The sequence below is a fragment of the Elaeis guineensis genome, chromosome 4 (assembly GCF_000442705.2).
Source record: "Elaeis guineensis isolate ETL-2024a chromosome 4, EG11, whole genome shotgun sequence".
NCBI classification, from domain to species: domain Eukaryota; kingdom Viridiplantae; phylum Streptophyta; class Magnoliopsida; order Arecales; family Arecaceae; genus Elaeis; species Elaeis guineensis.
The window spans coordinates 20,663,385-20,689,141 of NC_025996.2; the positions used below are offsets into that span (position 1 = coordinate 20,663,385).

A 25,757-nucleotide genomic window follows, 5' to 3' on the forward strand; every position below is an offset into this window, starting at 1 on the left:
TGTCGAGTTTGATTAGCAAGCATCACCGAATTCTCAAAGATTAGCTGTGAGCCTCCCATTGTCTGTCTTTATTGATATTCTCTCCTCACATAGATATATATACTTTCCAAATCAAGTTTTGGCTCTTTTCGTAAGATTTCTCCACAAACTTGATCAAACTCAGAGTCGAGTCCACTTAAAAAGATATAAACTCGAAGCCTATTCATCGCAGAATGCAATTGGATCACTTCTTCAACTGTTCCTTCCTGAGAGGTAGTCCTTTGATCAATTTTCTGAAAAATAGCAACAAGCTCGTTATAGTATGTTGACAATGGTCTATCATTTTGTATGGTAGAAAAAGATTTCTGATTCAATTCAAAGAGGCAGGTTTCATCTGATCCATCGTAGAAGGTTTTCGATACAACCTCCCATATCTCCTTGGCTGTGGAAAAATGAATAAATCGTTGCATCAGTGTTGGGCTCATTGAGTCAATAAGCTAGCTTTTCACTCTATGATTTTCGGTAATCCATGCTCTATAATTGGGATCTTCGGATGCAGGCTTTTTCATTTCTCCAATAAGATATCCAGCTTTGTTGCGAGCGCCAATACGCATCTCCATAAGCTGAGACCATAATTGATAATTTGTCTCATCCGGTATGATACTGGTAGGAAAAGCAGAATTGTCTTGGTGGATGATGATAGGCGGTGTTGAGTTATTTGTTGTAGCTGGGATAATGGGATTGAAATCAACCATTTAGTTTTAGATGGAGAAGAAAAGATGGAGATGGAGATTGAAGAGATGGAGATGGAGATGGGGAACTTGAGGATAGGGATTTTCGTGTAGAGGCTTAGGGATTTTCGATTCGATTCGAATTGAGCAGTTCTTTCAAGATTAGAATTACTCTGATACCATGTCAAACAATAGTAAATGAATATTTTTTTATTATTTTCTCTTCCAAATTGGAGTCAATATATAGATACAATTATATCATAGTAATAAAAAACAATCTTATTCTAAGAAAACTAAATATTCCTATACACAAGATTTGACAACTATACACAATGACAACTATACATAAGATTTGACAACTATACATAAGATTTGACAACTAATTTATTTGACAACTATCCACAAGATTTGACAATCAATAGAAATAATCTGACAATTACAACCTACAGACAGCTCATGCCAACAGTTTCATATCTCCGCCCTATCACCTCATAAATAAGATTGAAGTCAAACGCAGTATGCACAACCTTGATCTTGAATGAGAAAGCGGACGACTCTTGGTGGATGGTTGTGATCTAATCAACTCAATTATTAGATAATAGGAAGCTTCCAAGCTCCAGGATAGAAGGATCCAGCAACTAATAATTCATACACGTCAAACAGGGAAGAATTCACAAATTATTGAGACATCAAGTAATGCTTACAGGACCCTTTTGGTTTGCGGGAGAAGAGAGAAAATATAGTCAATAAAAAAATAAAAAAATACTCCACACTTGAAGTATTCTAAAAAAGAGAGATAGAAAAATAATTTTTTTTATAAAAATAAAATTTTTATATTTTATGAAAAAAATTCAGGACATGGAGAAGTCACTTTTCCGTAAACTGAAAATTAAAAATATTTTTTATAAAAATACTTTTAAGGAATAAGATCATTCTTTTTATTAAGAATATAATAGACATTTTATACAACTTGTTGCGATCAACTTTTTATCGTCTGTCGCCAATGAAGAGCACCTGCAAAATCAAATCCTCACAGACCGGAGTTGTATCCGATGGAACCCTCTAATGCTTAAGTCAGAGAGGAGTTGGTGAACAGTTAATCAAAGATTGAGTGTGGCAGAGTCTTGACCTAGAATTGTCTTATCAGTGCTTCTCACTTATTCCTCTTTTATAGATGATTCTGATATAACTGTTGAGCATGTAGTCCTATTTTTTATGGTGTTAAGTTATCGGACCATAATTATGGAGAAGAAAGGTCGATCATATGTCAGTTATCGATAGTCTTGTAGATCTGAACGAACATCGGTTGGTAATTTTGATATGTCGATGATTTTCGATTGGAGGTTGATTAAATCATCAGTTGTTGGTCGGCAGTAGCTGACGTTGGTCGGTCGGCTGATTGTGAATCGGCATAATATATTTATTCGACCGATGTAGAATCGGAGTCGAAGATCAGTTGTATTGTCCCAACATAATTTATTCAAAAAAATAGATGCTCAACCAAATTTAAGTTATCTAAGACATCTCAATTTCACATGAGTCAAACATATAAAAATTATTTTTTTCAAGCATTGTATATGTATATATTAAATTTTTAGATAAAATATCACGGTGAGAGAAAACTCTTCTGCAATCAAATGAGTCCACACAGATTTTTTTTTTCCCCCCTGATGTAAGAGTCTATAAAGTTAAACCAACTTTCCATGTGAGTTGGAATCCGAATCACTCATGAGCCACGGGGATGCGAGGATTCGAAGTCTGAGGCACAACCATCCATTTGATCCGTACAACAGCGCAGAGATGCGCTACGAACCAGCCCCAGCCTTTTCAGCTGGGCTAAAGGCATTTCCCAGGGTCCCGGATTCTTTTTTTTTTTTTTTCTATTGGATCAGCTTTATTAGGGGTGAGCCAACTCAACGACAATCCAAAACCAAGGAAGACGAGAAGGCCAGTAACAAGACAAACACTGGCGCAGAGCTTCAGAACAGTTAACAGGGTGCTAAAAGTCACTTTCCAGAGATTCCTAAGAAGAGGCCAGCATTTAGCAGCGCGTTCCTTGTCCAATAGTTTGTCTTGACTTGAGAACTTTCAAGTTCCGAATCAAATCCATTACGTGGGCTCTCTTGGAGCCTTGAAAAAGGGCAGCATGTCGTTGGCCAGCACGACAAGTCAAAAAGGGAGGTGGTTTTATTTGATAATAATAATACCACGCAATGTAGCAAAGGCCAACTCTCCGTATCATTGTTGAACGGCCAAAGGTTGTTGAACGGCTGGGTCAGCGTTTCAGTTACGCTCTTTTTATCATTTGTCAAGCCGTGCAAATTCTAACCCATAATCTAAGGCACGAGAAGTCCAAAGCAGCGTTTGGATGCTGAATTGCTAACCACCACTCGAATAACATTTTAATCGTTATTATTCATCCTCTAGTTTGGATTCAAAAAAAAAATCCTCTGATCAGCCAACCAGCGAATAACTTTATTCCTTGTTTGTTTACACTGCATGGTCCGTGGGATAAAAAATTATAGAAAAAGTCAAAAGATAGAGAGGGGCGAGAGAGAGAGAGTTTGGTGAATAAAATTATGTCGCCATTCTTCCTGAAATAACATCATAACCTAGTAAAGCACCCCATTTATCCATTGACCGAATAAGTTTCTTCATCACTTTCTGAATGGTGTCTGGCTAGCTGGTTAGATAATTTTTTATTATGCATCCCCGAAACAATATCCAAACATGGACTAAAACTTGATCTCTGTCTATCCTTGTAGAGAAACAAATAATGCATTAAATTTGGGGGCAGTATAGAGTTGTTCTTGCAAGTAATTGCATCTCCCACGAGATGTGTTTGGCAGGCTATGCAGGTTTTTTTCTGCCTAAAAGAAACGCTGACTCTGTGCCCATTGCCCAGATATGGCTAAACCAACCCTAACAAGTTGTGTTGTCCTTTTCCAAGTTTGATATTACTTCTTATTGTGTCATGTGGATCGCTGGTGATAGAATGCTTGTATACAGGGCATCCTCTACAATATTTGGCAGTCCACATGAAACTTTTCAGAAAGGCTTCCTAGTAGGACTTACTTTGTAAAGGATACTTGTCTGATGAGTAAATTATTGGGCTGACTAACCTCAGGGATATCAAGCATTTTCAGATACCATGTGTTGAAAGCTATCATTTCAGTATCATAACCACAATGCCTCATTCCAAATAATTACTCAGCTTGACTTAATTTCACACTTGTACACCTAGAAGTATTCTAAGTAAACGCTCCAGTTGGTTAGAAGACAATTGTCAAGATTGTAAGAAAAAGAACCTTGAAATCGAAGAATAATTCATCTTATCATGCTAACAGCTTTGAGCTGATTAGGGGAGTTAGGTCCACTCCATGTATTCTAAATGAAATATTGACTGCATATCATGATTTAATCTTACATTGCAATTTACTTCAAAAACGAGCATTTTTGAGTTATAATATTGCTACATGAACGTTTGATTTCAACTTTGAAATATTCATGTCATTCTGTTCTTTTCCCCATTATCATCTTACCTTTTTTCCACTCTGAACCTTTTTCTTTTTTTGAGTGTCAACATGCCAGCCCATAAATTCTCCCAAAACTTTATTCCATGCATTTGAAAATCAAAAAGTTCTAATTCTCCAGAGTCAAAAGTCAAACGTTGAAAATTTTAGTATGGAATATGCTTTTGAAATCAGAATCCTCCAAATTTCAAAAGCAGGCTAACCATATTTAAGCTATACCTTTTTTCTTATCTCCAGCTAATAGTCACAAAGTTATGAGATGCTGAACTAGTCATCTCTACATACTACGATTTTCTCTTCTCATTTTTCAGCATCTATCTTGTTGGGGAATACCGACCGACCCCGCTCGGACCAACTTACGACCGACCGACTGGTGGGGGGACCGTCCGACCGACCAACTGCCGGAGGGACCGACCGACTGGTGGGGGGACCGTCCGACCGACCGACTGCCGGAGGGACCGATCGACCGATCGATTAACGGCCCCTTTCCATCCGTGGATATGTCGGTCGGGTTTCCACTCTTCGGACCGACTGAACCAGAGAGTCTGATGACCGACTCTCGCAACATGACTCGCTGACCGTCAAAGGGGCCCGAATCTCCACCCGACGCCACACAGATGGCCACCGACCTAGGGTCGGTCGACTCCTCTGATCGCCGTACAGCCGCTAGAGCTTGTCAGTCCTGACAGCAACATGCGGCACTGCCATCTAAGGGCATTATCCCGCCTAGGGCATTGTCAACCCTAGTGATTTGACAGCCCCACGGCGATATGACACTTTCACGGCGACTCTGACAGTCTACAGTGAGTTGACAATTCCTCAATTGTCCACGCCATTAATAACGGCGCCATACCACGCTCCACTATAAATATCGGGGAAGGCAACAGTGCAAGGAGACTTGGAAACCACAGGCTTGCTCCTCCTCTCTCTCTTTCTCTCTCTCTCTCTCTCGATTGAGCTCTCTGTCTTCATTTCACTGTTGCCCAATCACCTCTCTGACTTGACCGTCGGAGGGTCTCCGTCGGAGCCGCCTCCGGTTAGTGTGGACTTTCTTTTTTGCAGGCGCTCGTTTCCCGACGACCAGACGACGAGGGGATTGACCGCAACATATCTTGATCATATAAACATGGGAATCTTGTTTTAAAACAAAAACTAGCAAATTCAGAAACCAGTAAGGCCGTAACAACACAATAAAACTTTCCAATATTTTTTTTTAAATACCAAAAAAAAAAAAAAATCCAAGAACCAAGCATGAATCTCGGGGTATCATCTTCAAACTGCAGAGGACAACAGAGTATGTCATTTATACTCCACTGTTTGCATACTATATTCTACACCTAATTGGTTGATCCCCGTTTCCCCTCCCAAGAATCAAAAATAAAACTAAAATCCAAATAAAATTTCTTTACCTGGATTTCGAAGAGGAAAGAGTATCTAAAATGTACTAGGCTCAAGTCCCAAAATAAGGACTCCCAACTCCTATTGTGAACTTCCACCGTTCAGTTCGAATAATCCTTATCTAATAGAGTGCCAGCAGCGGCCGCCGCCGCGGCCACCTCCACCGGCATCACCCCTTCCCTCTTGCCGCCGTACTTCATCTTAATCAATCCATACAGCTTCCGAAACTCCCTCATTGTCATCGAATCCTTGCCCAAGCCCAATCCCCCGCCGCCACCCTCCGTTGACCAGCTCTCGCTCAGCTTCCTTCCGCCACCTCCATTTGTCGACTGCTGCAATGCACCGATCACCGACTTGATCGCCCGGCTCGGCGAGCCCCGGTTGGCGATCATGATCTCGCCGACCTCGGCAGGGCTGAGCTGAGCCCCGTTCTGGAAACCCTCCTCCACCTGTGGGTACAGCTTGTGGTCCTTGAGCCCCAGGCAGCTGCTCGCCAGCGTCTTGAACGCCGAGAAGTCGCACAGGGGGAAGTGGATGTGGACGTCCAGCCTCCCCGGCCGCAGCACCGCCGGGTCCAACCCCTCCATCCCCCCTCGCCGCCGCTCATCGTGAAAACCATCACCCTCTCCTCCCCGCAGCACGAGAAGACTCCATCCATGAAGCTCAGCATACCCGTCAGCCTCGCCGACGATGACTCCCCTTCGTTCCCGCTTAGATACCGGTCCAGGTCTTCCACGAGGATCACCGATCGGGGGGTCGTCTGGAGGAGGAGCGACCGGAGGTCGGCACCGTCGGCGGCGAGGCGGGAGAGGTCGACGTCGTAGATGTCGTAGCAGAGGAACTTGGCCATGGCGGCCACGAAGATGGACTTGCCGGTCCCTGGTGGGCCGTAGAGCAGATAGCTCCGCCGCCATACGCGGCCGAGGCGGTGATAGTATGCCCGGCCTTTAAGAAACGCCTCCAGATCCGCCCGCAGCCGGTTCTTGAGGTCTGGGTCAATCGCCACGGTGTCCAGCGTCGACGGGTGGGTGAACGGCACCGATCTCCACCGCGGCCCCTTCCCGGAGTTCGTGAACAGCCGGACTTCCCTCCGCCGGAGCTCGATCTCGTCGGCCACGGACTCGACGTGTTGAAGATAGGGGCGGAGGACGCGGGTGCGGTCCTGGCGGCGGACGCGGAGGACGAGGCACCCGCCGCCGGGGGGGCGGTTGGACCAGGAGAGCCGGGCGCCGAGGAAGGAGTCGGGGGCGGACTGGCCGGGGCAGAGGTGGAGGAGGAAGTCGTTGGGCTTGCGGCCGGAGGAACAGAGGGTGGCGGCATCGGCGTCCTCGAGGGAGGGGAGGGAGGCCACGTAGGCGGCGGCCTTCCGGTAGAGGGGATTCTCCTGGGAGCTCTCGTTGTACCGCGGGATCTCGAAGTACTGGTACGCCTGCACGCGCTCGTCCACCCACCGCCACCACCGCCCCATGTGGTAGAGCAGCGCCCTCGCCGATAGGATGGTCCGCAGGATCACCAGACCACAGACGGCGGCCGGGGCCATGGAGAGGGGATTAACCCACGGGATTATCATTAGAATTCTAATCCTTTCGAACTAATGATGAAATAGAATTGGGATTAGAACGGAATAAATGGGGAAGAGAGAGGAAGGGGGGTGGGGGGGTGGGGAAGAGAGGAGTTGGGAAGGGGTTTGTTTTTATGTGGGGAAGTAGAGGGGAGGAGATGGCAAGTAGGAGACGGCGTTCGCCGGCTTTTGATTAGCCACGAAGGAAAAGGGAGGACGAACGCGCGCATATAGGAAGGAGGCTAAGATAAATGGATAGGGAAAGAAAGGAGAGAATGGGGATTTCAAGTGGGTTTGTAATTTTTGATTTTTTGTTAAAAAATGGATTGCAATTTTTCTGGGGTTCAGAACACTGCCCGGCGAGGGGAGAAAGGCTTTGAAAGTCGTGCCTTACCGGCGGAATTTATCTGGTGTGGAAGGGGAAACGGCGCCACGTGCCCTGGGGAACACGATCACAGATCTTTTGATGAATTATTCTTTGCCAGGCGTGGATCCGTGCACCATAAAAGTTTTGATGCAGTATTTGTAAATAAAAATAAGTTTTGATTAACATGTATTGTATGATGTTGCAAAACACTTATCTTTTGTTATAAATCATTAGCAGCATAATAATAATTTGTATGAAGTTGAATGGGAAAATGTATGCTAACTTCTAATAAAGCAAAATGAAGAATTATAAATGATCGGCAATAATTTTCGTGATGGATATGCAGATTGATAAAATGTATCAGTATATTTTGTTTTACTTTAATAACTTTGTAGCAAACAAATGTAAAGATAAGAGAATTAACTTAAAGCAAGATTTATTTCAAAAGATAAGATTATAATTTAAAATGAATTGAAATTGAGAATTATCTTAAAATAGAGATTAATTAAATAAATTATCTTAAAATAGATATTATAATTTAAAAGAATTAAAGTTAGAAATTCATATAATTTATTTATTTGAAAGCGAAAGATGGGACTATGTTTCTTTTGTGCCCTAGCCTTGTTGAAATATTGTCATGGGTGCAAAATACATTGTGACAGGAAGTGCACTATCTTTTTTATGAGAATCGATGCGACACGAACGAAGCAACCCAACCTACATTTTAGGTTATTTGATAAACTATTGCCACATCAACTTGACTCAAACTTCAGTCATATATATTATACTCACTAGATATATTTTTCTTTATTCAACCAATTATTGATGCATGTAACTTCTTAAGGAACAATAATAAGAAAAGGAAATGTTGTAAGCCTTGATCTAAAGTTTGAAGCTAAGACTTACATATGATTTCATAAAAAAAAAAAAAAAAAACTATTTGGTTCTTAGGTGCATATCAGAAACATGAACTTATCAACTAAACGTAGCTCTCTTAAAAGCTAAAAAAATGAAGGTTATAAGGTCCTTTTTTTCTTGTTTAGGGTTGATTCATAATCAAGAACTTTAATGCAATACGTTAGATTTTTGTTTTCCAACTCTGAAGGAATTCTATTAGCTCGATAAAAATAAATCCAAAGTCGAAGTTTCAAAAGGAGACTATTTCTTTATGCTTGACCTAACCTATCAAACAGATGAGTTGGATATAGCTCCAAATTACACAAAGAAATCCAATTTAGATCATCTTGGCTTAGATTGGCATATACATACCTTAAATCTGGTCCTCCTATCACTAAATATAATAATTAATAAAGAGATCGGATTCGATCTGATATACTGTATTTTACCAAATCGGTATCTGATCCGATTCGATCGGATCACAACCCCTACCACTAATAATCATATTGTATCCCATTTAAGTATCCCCTATATGCAATACTTTTTTTTCTTATTAAGGATCACAATCTTATTATTTTATAATAATATTATTATTGATAAAAATTAATAAAATATTAATATCATCTAATGAAAGTTCTTTATTTACTATGTTTTAATAATACATTATTATATTTTAACAAGATATTACATTAAATAAGAGTCCTACTTATTATAGCCCTATTAATAATGCTATTAACGGCATCCACTTGGCAAATGAAGAATTTTGCACAAGCCTCCATTTTAGTATATACTAGCATATAATTTATAAAATACTCGAGGTGCAATCTTTCTCCTTTTTCGGATTATTTTTGAAATGCAATATAGAATATTCAAAAAAATATTAAATAGAAGAGATATAAGAACTTAATTATTTTTTAAATTAAATTTTTGATATTAATATTATGATATACTATCACTATATAAAATTTCAATAATATGTGTATATCTATCATCATGATAAATAATATACTATGACAAAATAACAAAATCATGATCAAACTTGTGTATATAAGAAGAAATCAAAAAATATTGCATGATATAATATAGTAAGGTTATTAGTGGTTATATTTTTACTTTTAAGTAATATCATAACCATAAGAATATAATTAAAACTAATAGAATATAGGATAAATTATGTTCTTGATTCCTGAACTAAGTTGAATTTTCTTAAATGATCTCTAAACTATGAAAAATTAAAATTTGGTCACTAAACTAGTAACTGATGTTAGGTGTCATCTCACTGCTCATGTTCATTAGAATGGCTGGATCTTATATCGCCTATTAGATCATCGATAATCATGCTAGATTGGTCTCAACTCATTGCTAATTTTCATTTGGCCTATTCCATAATAGATTGCTTTGGCCTTCTCCCTTTAATCGATTTGTAGCATGACCTTTTGTGCTTTGAGGTATATTTAGACTAATTCAATCAATTCTCCCTATATGATATTTGTTCACTTCGGACCATCAATCAGCTATCTAGGCAACCATGACTCATGCATGATGGTCTATAGACATCAGGATATGGTGTAAAACACCTTTTTAAGTTGTTATTATCTTACTTCCATTTGTTCCTAGACTAGACAAATAGTGTTGTTATTAATCATCAATTTAATATCTCTATTATTTGAAACCATTGGCATTGGCAAACCCTCACCGACTTCCAATGGTTCAAGTATACATATATGTAAGCTCGGAAATATGAGCCAAAGCTCAAATTTGTTTGAGAACCTAACCCATTTAGTGAACTCAAAACCAAGCTTGGCTGGGATTGGTTAAAGTTCAACCTAGCTCAAACATTTTGTATACATGATCATGCTGAGCCAAATGCCAATTGGGCTTTTTAAACTAGTCTACACCACTAAGAGGACCCCATTTTGTTCCATGACAATTGCAATTGCAATTGTAATTAAAATTAAGGAACAAAAAACACTAAATTAAAGCAGCCCAAGCTTAGCTTTACTTGGCTCATATTTTCCATGGACCTATCCAAAATGACTTTTCTAGCCCCAAAATTGGCCAACTGCGAACTTGACTCGAGATCGAGGTATGCTTAACTCTCCTCCTAGGTCAATTCAAATGAGACAAGGCGCTGCAACCGCTGCACCAGAAAAATCATAAAAGAGGTTGCCCATGAAGTCTTTACTAAATCGAACCAGAAATTTACTTAACAAACGACATAGCCAATACCTAAACGGGAAAAGAGCCATGTGCGAGGGAAAGGATGCGGACGCTTTACTGCTTTAGTTTTGGATTCATGAGGGGTCGTTTGTCCAATGTGGATTGCTGCTACCGTGGACCGAGACAAGTCCATCAAAGCTGGGGGACCATCCAGTAGGCAATGGCGAAGGACACTGGAACGCAGTTCCTTCGAAAGGTGGGCAGGCCATCAATTTGGCAGTTGATCGGTGAACACGACCAGGCATAGGAGATGATGGGTATCCCTCCAAAAAGAGCTTCATACTTCACCCAAGATGGTAAAATGATTTAACCTTATGTATCTCCGAAAGAAGCACTAATTTCTTTTCTTTTCTTTGGAAAAAATATAAAAAAAAAATTAAAGTCGAGATGCCTGCATCCTCAATTAGTCTACAAAATAACAACCAAGCATTTCACGTTTCACAGCAGAGCTTAAATATCTTGAGTTAGCAAATGCTCATTCAAACTCGGTCGCAATCATAAATGAACCAAACGACCTTTCAACAAGATTCTTAGGCTTAGTTGGAGCTCATTTATTATTCGATAAGTAGAGCCAAGAGCAACTAATTGCTACTTGGCTCCTCTCGGCTTAGATACACCCGGTGGGCCAATTAGAGCACTCTAACGCAAGGAGCTTACCTTGCTTCCACTGGGCGGATTTTAAAAAGTCTGGTCCTATCCAAAGCTGGAGTCATGGTTGAACCATAAATTTCAGAATGGGCGATGGTCCTCAGGTTTACCGTTTAAAAAAAACGCCGTTTTGTAGCCACCAGGAGATGAGATAATAATTAACAGGTCAGCAAAAGAACACGATTAATTCAAACCCGGCGGTGAGAATATCGGAAAAGTCGTCTGATGGAAACTCCCGCTCTTTAATTTTCTCGGAGCTGCCAGCTACTTCTCTGACCCGCCGTCATCAAATTTCACCAGACGGATGAGGATAAGGTCCGACCGTATCGGGATGGCCGGGAGGACAGGCGGTCACGACATATCTCGGGCACGTAACAAATGATTCGGATAATAGAAAATTGAATCAAATTATTAATTATCTTGATATTTAATTTATTTTTTTAAATTAATTTTAATTTAAAATCGAATCAAAATTTTTTAATCAATCCGATCATATTTAATTTGATAATTTTAATTAATAAAAAATTAAAATTATTTTTTTTGATTTAATATTTATGTTTGAGCTAAATATTATTTGAATCAGATGGTCCAATTAGACTGTGCCAAATTTCATTATAAATAATATGCTACATTATCCCTCGTATTTGACCAATTTTCGATTGCATACCATCCACCGTGCATTTGCTCCATAAGAGGAGGTTTCTATTTTGAGCCTATAGTAGCTCATTTTCAAATATTAATATTTTGAAAATATATTTGTATAGATTTTATATTTTTTTTTATTTTTTAAAAATTTTATTTAGATGAGTCAGATTGATGTTATTTTTTTGAATGATATTTATATTTAAAAAAATATGTGATAAAATCTCAGAATGATTTTTTTTAAAAAAATATTTTTTTTGATTTATTTAATTTAATTTTGAATTAGACTCACTTGTCACGTATCTTCTAAATCATGATCCATTTAAATTAAATTTAAATATAATTTTACAATTTAAATAATAAAATTATTAAAAAAATTAATAAATTAAAATTAAAATAAAAAAATTAGTATAAAAAAGTTTAAAATCAGATTATCGAATCAAATCGAATCAAAATTATTTCGATTAGATTTGTTTGATTTTAAACTATTTTGATTTAATCTTTAGTTATATAAAATATAAGTTTAGAAATTTAATATTTTAGACTTTCGGTTCGCTTTAAATCGAGAAAATCGACTGCACATCCCAGACATGTTGCACCAAAGTGACTACGTTCGGATGGAAACCGTACGATTCGGTTTAATGGAACCTGTCCGCACACAACCAATGCGACCTTAGAAATATTGATGTAGTCACACTCCAATTTGTATACTAATACACTTGCTACTTGCCAGCGTATTGAGAGGACACAGCGTGTGCGTGTTTCATGAAATGCAGCGAATTTTATCTGGGAAAATACGGACCCTTTTTTGGATGTCGTGCTGACGTTATGCTGCCCTACTTTGACAAGCTAGTTCATACTGAAATCAAGAAAGATCCGGTGTGACGCAGATAACACCAACAGCCAACGGTCTCGGTCTTGTTCGCGGTAGAAAGGGTGGAGGGGTCTTTTTTGTTCTCTTGTGGAACACATGCCAATGATTGATGCTTAGGTTTGACCGCGTTTTCATGTACTTTTGGTGCTGTTGGAATGCTCGCGTTAAGCATTCTTGGAATAGTCCGTGGGGCATGGGAGGTTAAAACATTTTAGTTATAAAAGAATAAACCTAGTTTACTTGAGGAAACCTTTGATCTAGAGTCCTAAAAGTCCCAATTTTTCTAAAATCGTGCAGTCTTAAGGTTACCATTTTGGTTCCTTACTTCTATTTCCCCACACTCACAACCTTCTCCTTTTAAATTTTTAATTAAATACACATTTTGTTCATGGATAACAAGTCTGTACATCCAAATATGTTCTTGATCAATTGAAAGATTTTTTCTCTTTTTTTTTTTTTTCTTCTCTTCTGTTATAATACTTAATAATATGTTCGACCCAAATACAAATTCGTTCGCGTACAGGAATCCAATGGTAATATCTTAACTATCTCCATCAGTGCTTAGTATGCCTAATACAAAATATAATATTAATTAACTAAAGCTCGGGAAATATCATCAAATACTATTGATATCACATTTAATTTCATGTGCCAATTAGAAGTTGCTGCTTCACGTTATTCCTCGACCAAGGCCTCGAACGGATTTCAATTAGAGCACTGTGGACTTTGTAGTAGTTTTGGTCATCCCCATTATGTTACTAAGATAAATAACATTGAAAAATAAAATAGCAATTGTTTTTCATTATGTTCTGTCATAGAGGAGCATTATAAATCAAATAACAATTTTTATTTTTACTTGTACATACTTTTTCAATAACATCATATTTATTTCAAATTATAATTTATATCAAAATTCACTTCAAAATTGGTTGCACGTCCAGAAAAGTATATTATTTTATATAATAAAAATGAAGAGAAAGATAATGTCATTATTTGTTCCATTATATTTTGTTTTAACATTATTATGACAACATTATTTCAATATAAAAATTTGATGTGCTTTTTTGAGATAATTAACCAAGGTTTGTTGTTTTGATAGATACTGTACTGCATATATCGGTATCGAGCCATTACACAATTTTCTACCTAAATTATTTCCTTCCATGTGTATAATACTAATAAAAAAACCTAGTGTTTCTAAATTGATTTGGAGATGCAGATGCACTTAAGTATAGAAGACAAATAGATTATGTAAGCCCTCAAAAATACTTTATGCAGATTTTCTAAAATTCTGATCATGTGGCACTTAACTTCTTGGGTCATAGTGCGGAGAAAACAACTAATGGAAGAGAGACATGGAGTACTTTAATATAATAAAACAATGATACGATATGACATTATAGAGAATGATTACTGGGAGCTCTAAAAGTTTTGGAGCAAATAAACTTTTAGGGGGTGTTTGGTTCGCAACTGGAATCAAAATAGAAATGAAAATCAAAATAGTTTGGAATCAAAATTGGAATGGTCAAATTCTCCGAAACGTTTGGTTCGTAATCAGAATCGAAATTGGAATGAAAATTTGAATCCATAAAGGAAAGTGGGGATTGAGTTCTATATAAATTGAGTCATTCCTATTACACTCCAGAATCGAAATTGGAATGAGACTCCTCCCAACCAAATGGTTGGAATGGGAGTCACCCATTCCGATTCTAGACTCTCACTCCTTCCAACCAAACACCCCCTTAGAGTTAGGCAGACTATCATCTTTCAGATCAGGGAGAATTTTAAAGCAATAAGACATATTTACATAGCATAATTGTGACATCAATAGAGTATCAAAATTTATTTTGTTGAAAGTATGGCATATACCATTTTATCCACCAATTGTCTGCAGCTCTACATTCTGCACCCCAATGCCTGCCGAACAAGCTCATTCTCCTTCCCAGCCATCAGAAGAAACTAGAGAATGTTTTGCATGTGTCCAGAATATTTGTTCCATATAAGACAAGCAATAAGTCCACATACTGCAGCCAAGGGTTTCATCTAGTAATTATGATAAAAATCCAGATTTATAAGGACAGCCTTTTCCAAGTTTCTTAAAGAAAGATCATGGATCTTGGATCTAGAATGGCTAAATTGATGAGAGACTTTGAAACCAGCCCAAACATTGAATAAAAACCATGGTGCTCATCAAATATATATTACTCGAGGATGTGCAGTTTCATGATTATATGAAAAGAAAACAATTAACAGAACAATTTGAATTTTCATACCTAAAAATAATAGCCTCCCTTTGAGATAATAATTGCAACAATTCTTAATTTCATAAAAATGCATATATAAAATATTAAACAAAGAAGTCAAGAAGATCTCAAAGCAAAGACCCTTAAGGTAGCTAATACAAGACAAAATTTTACAAATTGGTATGCCAGTGCTGTTCACTGTGACCATAATGACGAACATCAAACCATGATGGGACCATCTGGGTCAGAAACCATGTAATCTTACCCTAAACAAAAATTTATTTGATTTTTTGTTTTTTTTAAAAAAAAAACATCATAGCAAACTCGTCCTCATTAAAGCCGTTCCCATGTCCATCCATAAGAAAATCTACACATACCTATAAGATATTCTCCAATTATTTCATCTTTTACTTGAGTAGAGATTGGAGAAGAGTGCACCAATTGAAAGTGAGAATGGATTCCACAGGCTTGTATAACAGAATGTTACCAGGAAATTTAGGAAGTTTTGTTCCAGGACTTGACCCAAACACCCAACCCCAAGACCCTAACCCTTCACACCGGTCCAGTAGACTATAATTTAAAGCGGCTGGGTCGTGGGCTGGCCGCAATATGTTCGCGATTCGGAGCTCGTGGCAGCGCCTACTTGTGCTGGAGACCCGAAGCTGTGCCTCTTCCATGGCGGCGGCCGCTTCGAGAAGCCCTAGGGTTTCGGCCTTCTCGACGGGCTCCCCAAACCCTAGCCTTAAAAGGGTCGGTACCCACAACGGCAGCTTCCACTGCGATGAGGCTCTCGGCTGCTTCATGATCCGCCTCACCAACAAGTTCTCCGGCGCCGAGATAGTCCGAACCAGAGATCCCCAGGTACCAATCTCTCCAGCAGGTTGCCCTCTAGTGGCGTCCTGAATAGCAATTCTTCTTGGAAGAAGTGGTGTCGATAATGCAGTTCTGCTCTTTTTTGTTTCGTTTTTTGTATCAGCTGTAAGCTACTGGTGCTTGTTTAGAAGGTGTTTGTTAAATTTACCTTATGGATATAGTTAAAATAATATGATGGAAAACATGTATAGAGCTGAATCAAAGGTTCATCATTTATTTTGATACCAAACTGTTTGAGTTGATATGGATAACTATTTGTGACTTATTTCTGTTGCCATTACTCATTGTTATGCAATGGCATTACTTTCATAAAGTTGAGAAATGAAGGAAAAATACAAACTTGGACTTTAGTCTTAGCCTCCATCTAGTTTTAAAAATGGTCGCTTTCTTGTCCATCGAATGCCAATGTATGCTGAAGCTAAACTGGCTTGCAATGGAAAAAAGTGTTCAGATTTCAACTCAGGTTCGAGGAACATTAGATTCTTATCCCGGATTCTGGGAGCATATTAAATGTGGAAAGGAATTTGCTGAAGGAGGGTCTGAAAACATGATGCAGGTGTAGATGGCATTGTCTTTTCTTTTCTTTTATTTTTTTCTTCTGTAAAAAAGCTAGCTTAAGAACTTTGGAGAGAACATAGAAACAAATGACACATGTATAGAGATTCTCAGTGGTAGAATAATAAGGGCTAAATTATGACCAGTGAAATTTCTCAAGTGGTTATAGAAAAATAAAATCAATGTCAGATACTTTGAGTTTTATTTCTCTTTTTAAAAATTTTTGAAGAGTCTGCAGAGAAGCTAGGAAAAATGATTAACTATTTGCTTCAACTAGGCTGTTTCAACACGTGGTAAGGGCATTTTAAGTAAATGTATAACATGAGAGGATATCATATAGTGGGGGAGTGTGTATTTTATCAATTTAATGCCAGGAAACAAAAAGCTTTGTAATGGTATAGAGTGGATAATGTATATTAATTAGAAAGGAAATAACTCTTGTTTTTGTTCATTAGATTATTTGATGAGTTCTTAAATATGGTAAGTTACCAGTTTCTTGTAAGCGATGTTCTTTCAATTAGTAATGCACTAAATTCTACAATATGGCTGTATTGCTTTGAAAAAACTAATAAATTTGTTACCTCTGAATTATTATGCAATCGTAAATGCAGCATTTATATCTCGATATGATATGATCCTATTGACTTAAATAACATCATTGGTCATAATTCAAATGGCTTTTGTGATATTCAGCCTAACTTTTTTTAACTGATCAAGAAACATTTCAATGCACATCACTTTAAAGTTAATTTAGCTGCTTGAACTAACCTTTCATGTATTTTCATTCTCCTAATATGGCTACTATGATTTAGTATTGCCTGTTAAAATGTTTCGCAGATACTGGATACACTAGATGTAGTGCTTGATGTCGGTGGTGTGTATGATCCTAGCAAAGATCGGTATGATCATCACCAGAAAGGATTTAATGAGGTTTTTGGGCATGGATTTGTCACCAAGCTTAGTAGTGCTGGTCTAGTCTATAGGGTAAGATTGTTCTCAACCTGGCACAAGGGCCATAACGTTAAGTCATTTCGAGTTTATCTATGTTGTTTGCTTGACACTTTAATGTTCACCAGCACTAGCTCAATAAGACTGTACCTTGTTTACTTGTTACTACCGATCATGGATTTGAAGATATTATCATGTGTTCAAGGTCATGGTACACTCATTACAATTACAAGAAAATGTTGTAACTTTTATTTGGGAATGTCATATGGATTCAATAGTTGTAGCATTAATATGGTTACTATATGCTGCTGGCCTTTAAAAAGATTACTGCATAGAACTTGATATTGGATCCAACCACCAATTGAGTGTTGTTGGAGGCATTTAAACTGGTTTCATGCATGATAAAATTGCAGGATATGTAGCCAGACTTGGTTTCTATTCTTTTATTAAGTTTGGATTTGGCTCCTTGGTAGTACCAACTGCTTTTATGGCCAAATCTGGAATGCCCACCATGATCGAGTTGAGATTTTTCAAAATGCATATAAGGAGCAACAACCTTGCCTAATTATCTCAACCTTGTGTTTTCCACTGCTAAATATCCTTTTGGTTAAGACGATCCTTCTTTTGTCTTTCTCAGCACAAATGTTTTAAAAGTGCTGTGAGAGGGTGAACTGTTGACTTTTTGTCAGGATGAGTAATTATTATGGATGTTCATGGATTCTTTGCTTTTCTAAGTTGTCTGATATCAAAATAGCATGCTATAATTTAAACCATCCCTTATATTGGAAGAAATGAATTTTTTGATTCCAGAATTATAACAACATAATTTCTTATTTCTACCCCCTTTTGTCATCAGCACTGCACAGTTTTCAGTAAATGGTCTGATATTACTCTGAGGGATGCATAATTTTTTGCTGGGGAAGGTTACTCGAGAATGAGTTAGTGTTAGATGACTTTCATGTGAATGAAAAGCAAATGCATACCTAGCCTGATGATTTCCATTTTATAGAAGAATTCTGAGAAATATAAGGAAAAAACATGTGCATGGAAAGCAACAGGAGTTTCAAAGGAAGCTCATAAACTAATAAAGTACATGAGAACTAAAGATGGGAGACCTTGAGGATGACAGAATGATTTGTCCTAAACTGTTTATGTATACATAATCCACTAATTTAACTTGTGTGATCATTGTTTAGTGTTATTTTTTCCTCATTTACCTTGCCTCATATCCAATCCTTCAATAGAAAAAGATGCATATGAATGCATTCTGGACTGGCTACAAGACAAATGTTTTTAATAATTTTCCTTTTTCGCAGTTATATGTTCCTTTTTTCAAAAAGACCTTTTTTCTTTTTTCCTTTCTTCATTTGGCACAATATTGACACATTATCTGCTTGTCTTCTGTACTTAAATGCATCTGCATCTCCAAACCATTTTAGAAAATCTATGTTTTTACCTTAGTGTTATACACATGGAAGGATATAAGTCCTTTATGTTTGTTCATTGTGATATTAAGTCTTTTCCTGATCCTTCTAGACTGCAGCTTACTATTTATCCTCATTTTGTAGCATTATGGTAAGGAGATAATTGCGAAGGAACTTCAGCTTGATGAAGGACACCAAGATGTAGAGCATTTATATCTTGCTGTATATAAAAGCTTCATTGAGGTATTCAGCATGGATATTCATAAAACATCATTGTATCATATGTCTTTTCCACAGTGTTCATTTTGATTTACAACAAGGGCATTTGATACCTTCTTATGCTACTTTTTTAATTACGTGATTGTTTTCATTTTATATTTTATCTGTTCCGGATGTAGTGTAACAAATATTAATTGTACTTATTTAGGTATTATGTGTATTTGAGCATGCATGTTTGATATGTTTGGAGGGGCATTATCGCCGAGATTTTATCTTTATATCTTTCAAAGTGATAGAATCAAGAAGGGGTTTGCAAAAGCCTCAAAGATATTGACAAAAGAACCATCAGTTTCAAGTCTGCCATATTTCAATGCTATAGCATACGAAGGTGATAGACATGCAGCAAAATCAAACACCACCAATCGTTTGATTCTGCTTTGGTGGACATTTTAGCTTGTCTATAAATTTTTGCCATACAATGGCTATATCATTAAAGGTTTAGCCATCCAGTGCATCCTCCTACATGCTTAAAAATACTTGAATCACTATTTGTTCATTTTCTTCCTCTCTTATGAGATTGTCTGGAAAAGATTGTATTCTGAGATACTCCTTGAATTGTTTGCTAGAGATATATTCACCTCTGATTTTTCTGTCATCAAATCCTAGAAGTGCTTGCCAGGGATATATTGACCCACGGTCCACCGAACTGACCCAAACTGCCTACCTCAGGGTTTATCGACCTGAATTGATGTGGCATTGGCTGGTTCAGGGGTTCTGTTTGGTAAAGGGTCCAGATTGGGCGGAAGTGGCTTGAATCGAGTGGAACTGCCCTGTCCTATGTGGTTCGGAGCTATTCAAGGTAGTTCATGCCCCTTACCCTTTTTTCCTTTCTCTTTTTCCTTCTTTCTTCATCTCTTTTTTTCCTTTCTTCTCCCATCTTACTTTCCTTCTTCTTCTTCTTCTTCTTCTTTCTTTCCTTCTTTCTTTCCTTTGTTCCTTCATTCCCTTCTTTTTCTTTTGCCAGCCTTCTTTTTTTCCTTTTGCTTCTTCCCTTCTTTGTTTCTTTTTTTTCCCTTCCTTTCTTTTCTTTTCTTCTTCTTTCTTTTCTTTCTTTCCTTTTCTTAATCTTTCCTTCCTTCCTATCTTTCACTTTTCTTCTTTTTCTTGCAACCTTTGTACGAAGACTTTAGGCAGTCATAAATTATGATGATCTGAATTCATCATGTGCCCTGGTGATAGTACTACAACTTTGAGCATCTCATGATGTATCGGTAAATACAAAAACTACTGGACTTGAATGTTCTAAATTATTGCAAATATTTCACCTTTTATTTTTTATGAGAGTTTGTTATATTAAAAGCTCTAGTTTTTGTATATTTTTTGCTTGGTTTCAGCTCAAATGGTTTTATTTTTGCTAATTCCATTGCAGTTCTTTGAGGGTTGATGGTTGTAGCTTGAAAATGTTATTGCAAATGACCAAAATGCTTGATGACATATAAATCAAGTCTTACCAAGTCTATTTTTTTTTTCATTTATTTTTAAAGGAGACATCATGAGCCAATGATGTATGGGTATTTTGAGACAATGTCTAAGGAAAAGCTTGGTTGATATTTATTTGCAAGGTTGATCATGTAGTCTAAGAGTTAATAGAGCATTACTTTTGAGTTGTTCTTAGAAGCTTCTGATACCAGCTATCTATAACTGTGGTTTGAATAGTACATATATATAACACCATGAAGTGTTCCTTTGAATTTCTAATTATAGCTAGCACTATTCGAATTTTAAATGTCTAAATTTGCTATTAGAAAATTTATTAGGTACTTTGAACATCCATAAAATCTTAATTGGGTACTGTGAATGGTAACATCCTATTTTTAAACATCCATAAACCTTGAAATAGTCCTCAAAAACCAAAAAAAAAAAAAAAGAAGTGCTGTGCCAGGACCGAGGCGGTACATATTCAGTCACATACTGACTGTTACTACATTACCATACCAGTCAGGTAACAATCCGGTACCCGGTACTGAAACCATGGACCTTGCTTACCTCTATGTTTTTTCTCTCGGCAACTAGGTTTTTGCTAAAGCTTATGATCAGTTTCTTTTTTTCATCATGTCTAATTTGCAACAGTAATCAAACATCTTTTCTGTAGCTGAAATGAATGAAGAAATGTGATTTGTATTTCCTTCTGTTGTTTATCTTAAAGAAAAGACACCTACTATTCATCTGTTATTGTTGAATTATGTATTTTTTATACTAAACTTACTTGTAACATTTTAGTTTATCATATGCTACATATGCTAAGTTGATTAATAACTTGTGCTGGTTACATGTAACAGGCAGTTGATGCAATTGATAATGGGATAAATCAATATGAATCGGATCAGCCTCCAAAATATGTGAACAACACACATTTATCTTCACGGGTTGGGCGGCTTAATTTGGATTGGATGGATCCTGACCAATCTTCAGAGAAGGAGAATGCAGCTTTTCAGCAGGCTATGATGCTTGCTGGCAGTGAATTTTTGGAGGTAAAAAAATCTTTTCTAGTTCTCATATCAGCACCATCTTCTTTTGCCAGGGTGCTGCTAACCTTTTAGATGTATTTTTTGGCCAGAAGCAAACTCTTCCGCATGACATAACAATTTTTTTCCTTTATGTATTTGCCAGAGTGTTCGTTTTCATGTCAGATCATGGCTACCTGCACGATCAATTGTCATTGAGTGTCTGGAATCAAGAAAAAATGTTGATCCAAGTGGAGAAATCATGGTTTTGAATAGATTTTGCCCTGTAAGTATGTCCAGTTATTTTATTTCTGCTATTTAAGCATTCTTCCATGAGTAACTGCCTTTTGCTCTATACTTGGAATATATGTCTTATTATATGTGCATCTTATTTTCTATTTGGGTTTTGTCAATTTTGTAAGTTTGAATTGCCATGAATGTGGTGTTCAGGCAGGTCTGTGCCACGTATGCGATTGTATATTCTGATTTTAATATGTTTTATAGCATTTTTAAGTTATTATTATTTTTAAGTCATTTAACTTTTTCTTATTTCAATGTTGTGCTGTATATGATCTGGTAGTGACTTATAAATTGTTGACTAGAACATATGTAGTTTTATTGTTGCAACCTAAGAAAGCCACTCAACGTCTTGGAAGCTAACACCTGAAGAATGTTTGAGGATAGTTTCTTCTGGGGGTTGTTTGGATATCTAGGTCTCTTTAAAGTTTATGCATGATCTAGAATGAAATACGTGTTTTACTTTTAATGTTTGTAATGCTAATCATTATCAGCATTTTAAATGAAACCAAAGCAATAACACTTTTCTTTTGTTTGTTAAAAGGGTCATAGAAGATTCTAAAAAAGTGTGTCGGACATAATTTTCGAAGAATTTTACTATACATGAGTTTGTTAGCAAATGGAGCTATGGAAATACGATCAATGGTCAAGATCCATAACCTGTGATTTAATTATCTTCATCCATATCTCTAGACCGTTCATCACCTCCTTTTAGGAATTGTGGTCTAGCAGATTTTTGCACAGAACAGCTTTGTTGACTTTTCACCTATGGTTATATTCAAAGATTTTAAAAGACTACAATATGCAGGAGACTGGTGGCTAGGGGAGGGCCCTGGGTGCCTAGGAGGGCCCCATAGGTGATAGTGAAGAGGAAAATAAAATAAGACATTGGCTATTGATTTATGTCTCTCTTGTAACCTAGATTTTTGATCTCTGTCTCTCTTGTAACCTAGATTTTTAACAATGTGGACAAACAGTGACTTTGGTTTTCATATTTGAGAGAAGGCAAAGCTACATGACCTCTGATGTACTGAGTTGTCATGTAATACGCATACTTGATGCTGACCAAGGATATGATGCTATGTTTCTTCTTGTCACAGAGTTGATAGAATCCGTTGAAAGATGCTTAACTTGCTGGTAGAATGTTGGGTGGTAAAATACTTGGTTTTGCATCAATGATTCCCTTGGTCTTCGAAGTGGCGGAAAAGAAGAGGAATTTCCACTGGAAGTGTTGAGATATGTGAGAGGGCCATATAGTTGGTGGAGGATCACAAACTACCTGGCATACCACACTCATTACTTAAAATGCGCATATTAAATCGAGCTAGCTGATGACCAGCTTGACCTAATTCTTATCTCAGATGGACCAAGTTGGAATGGCATTGGGTTGGGCTGGAATCTTGGTTGATATCAACTGAAGTTGAGCTTAAGCTAATCTTTTCTGTGCTGATTAGATCAGCTCGACCTGGCTGAAAGGTGTTATTTAAGTATATTTTTGACAACTATGGTGGGAGAAATCCAACTGAAATTGGGGTGAGGATGGGGCTCAAACCCAGGTCCTTGGTACTGACCCCCAAAATTTTTGCCTAGTGCACTGTTTGACACCCTCAATGTATACGTAGTAAATTATATATGCATTTATTAATATTACCTTAGTCCATGGTCGCCCAAGAATCAGAAAACATAGGTAGAGCTCGTTCTGAGGGATGGCTTGACTCGTCCTAAACAATCTTGGGCTAGGCAGTCAGCCCATGCTTAGTCTTTTAAAGTTGAGGACAGGCTTAGGTGGAAGTCCTGCAGGCAATTCCGATTTGGTTGTGCTCAGCCTCATGTACCAAGACCATGGGCTGAGCCTGACACAACCTCTAGTCAGAGTAAAACTGCTGCCTGCTTCATTTGCATCTTTAGCAGCACATTGTAATGTTCAGACAAGAGATTATCAGGTTGATAAGGCCATATATTATTTTTTGGCAGTCAGGCCAACCATATTTTCACAATGCTTAATTTGATTACAAGCTAATCACCTTCAGACAAACAAATCTTTAGATTAAGCCCCATCATTTTATTGCCATTTATATATGGATGATTATATGGTCCATTTAGAAAGGTAGTGAGGTATGTCATTTTCATGAGTTTTACTCTTACTGCTCGACTTTTGTGGCAATTGACCATGTTATTGAAGTTTTTATATGATCGTTTTCTCCCTTGTCTGATTAGAATTTATAGATTTAATCGACTAAGATTTATATGCTAATTATCCAGAGGAGTTGATTCTTATTCAACTTGATCTATCTTGTTGCAGTGGAAGCTTCATTTGTTTGAGCTTGAACAGGAACTGAAAATTGATCCGCCCATCAAATATGTTCTTTATCAGGTAAGTTCATTCTCCTGGGATTTTTTTTTTTTTGACCAGGACCAAAAGAATTTATTAGTAGCATATAGTCATGCACATTGGACTATCTACTTGTTGAACAATAGGTTAGTGCAAGATTATTTCCATTCACATGGGTGTTCATGAACAGAAGTTGAATACAATGTGATATTTTGAGCCTAAAGTTAGTAATTTTAGAAGCTATATTATCTAATAGATCAGCATTATGCTGCACAGTTTGAAGAGGCAATGCTTTATTGAAGTAAATCTTCTTTTGATTTGTGTGACATGTATAGTCTAGACTGAGAAATCATTTTAGTTGTCAGTGCTTTCAATAGAACCTGCACTCAGTACTTTTCTTGCGTCCCATACTGGAACAATATTCTACCCTTCTATGAGAGATTGTTGATAACATTTTGAAATTCTACAAATTTATTAGTGTATTCATTTTAGAGTTGGATTGGATTCCTCATTATACTTGATGAATCGATGATATAGCACCTCAGGATGCACTTTTAGTGGTTCATTCCCTCTAGCTATGTGATTGTTATGTATGCCACCATGATGTAGCATCCAATCATCATTTGGCTATTTTTAGTGCAAAAACCTTTGCTTAAGCTGTTCTTGACCTCTTATATTTGCAGGATGATCGGAGCAAAAATTGGCGAGTGCAAGCAGTGGCAGTATCTCCAGATAAATTTGAAAGCCGAAGGCCTCTCCCGTTGCCTTGGAGGGGTTTGAGAGATGATGATCTTTCAAAGGAATCTGGTATTCCTGGTTGTGTTTTTGTTCATATGAGCGGATTCATAGGTGGAAATCAAACATATGAAGGAGCCCTAGATATGGCAAGAGCCGCCCTCAAGTATTGATTTCAGCAAATAACTGAAGCTAAACATTTTGCTTGAGTTTTAATCAGAAGCCGCTATATGAATGGTCTTGTTTACCCTCAATTTATCGGTCCAGAAAGCATTTTTGTTGTCACTCAAACATATTCTGCACCTTGTACACAAAGACAGCTGAGCTGGTGTTTCCTGACGATTCCAGTAATACTTTCTAATGAAGTTTATAAAATGGCCTTATTTAAGTAGCAGCAACAGGTACTCTCTGGATCAGGCTAGCCTTCAATGAGATCCAGAGGAGAGCTCAATGCACCACTCTGTTGCTCTTCCCTGCATCATTGGGTCGTGCATTGTCTATCATGATGCAGCCCTCCAACGTTCTAGTCGTAACTACGGCAGGTCAGGGATGGCCACAAAGCCTTCCTTTGCTCTCATGGAGAAAGAGATTTAAGGTGCTCGTGGTATTGCTCCAACACCATGTAGCATGATCGACGCTGGCCGTTTCTCTAGACATTAGCAATGTGAGCCACGGGCAATGGTGATCTCATCATCTCATTGACCGAGGGACGCCATGATTGGTCTGGGCCATCGGTGGCATCCCCTTGGCGTTCCCCTTGGTGGCCAAGAGCAACCT

At 37.6% G+C, this 25,757-nt stretch overlaps 2 protein-coding genes across 2 annotated transcripts; one reads left to right on the top strand and one right to left on the bottom strand.

Moving 5' to 3' along the window:
• Positions 1-5,511: 5,511 nt before the first annotated feature.
• Positions 5,512-7,401, bottom strand: LOC105043468 (AAA-ATPase At2g46620). Its single transcript, XM_010921023.4, is given in 2 exon segments — positions 5,512-6,227; positions 6,230-7,401. Coding segments are annotated over 2 exon segments (1,467 nt in total). The 5' UTR covers positions 7,212-7,401; the 3' UTR covers positions 5,512-5,742.
• Positions 7,402-15,685: 8,284 nt separating this feature from the next.
• Positions 15,686-25,355, top strand: LOC105043467 (MYG1 protein C694.04c). The gene is made up of 7 exons (XM_010921022.4): positions 15,686-15,954; positions 17,359-17,505; positions 19,038-19,136; positions 21,452-21,643; positions 21,783-21,902; positions 24,216-24,287; positions 24,929-25,355. The coding sequence occupies exons 1-7, from the start codon at positions 15,703-15,705 to the stop codon at positions 25,151-25,153; spliced, it is 1,107 nt and encodes a 368-aa protein (XP_010919324.1). The 5' UTR covers positions 15,686-15,702; the 3' UTR covers positions 25,154-25,355.
• Positions 25,356-25,757: the final 402 nt, after the last annotated feature.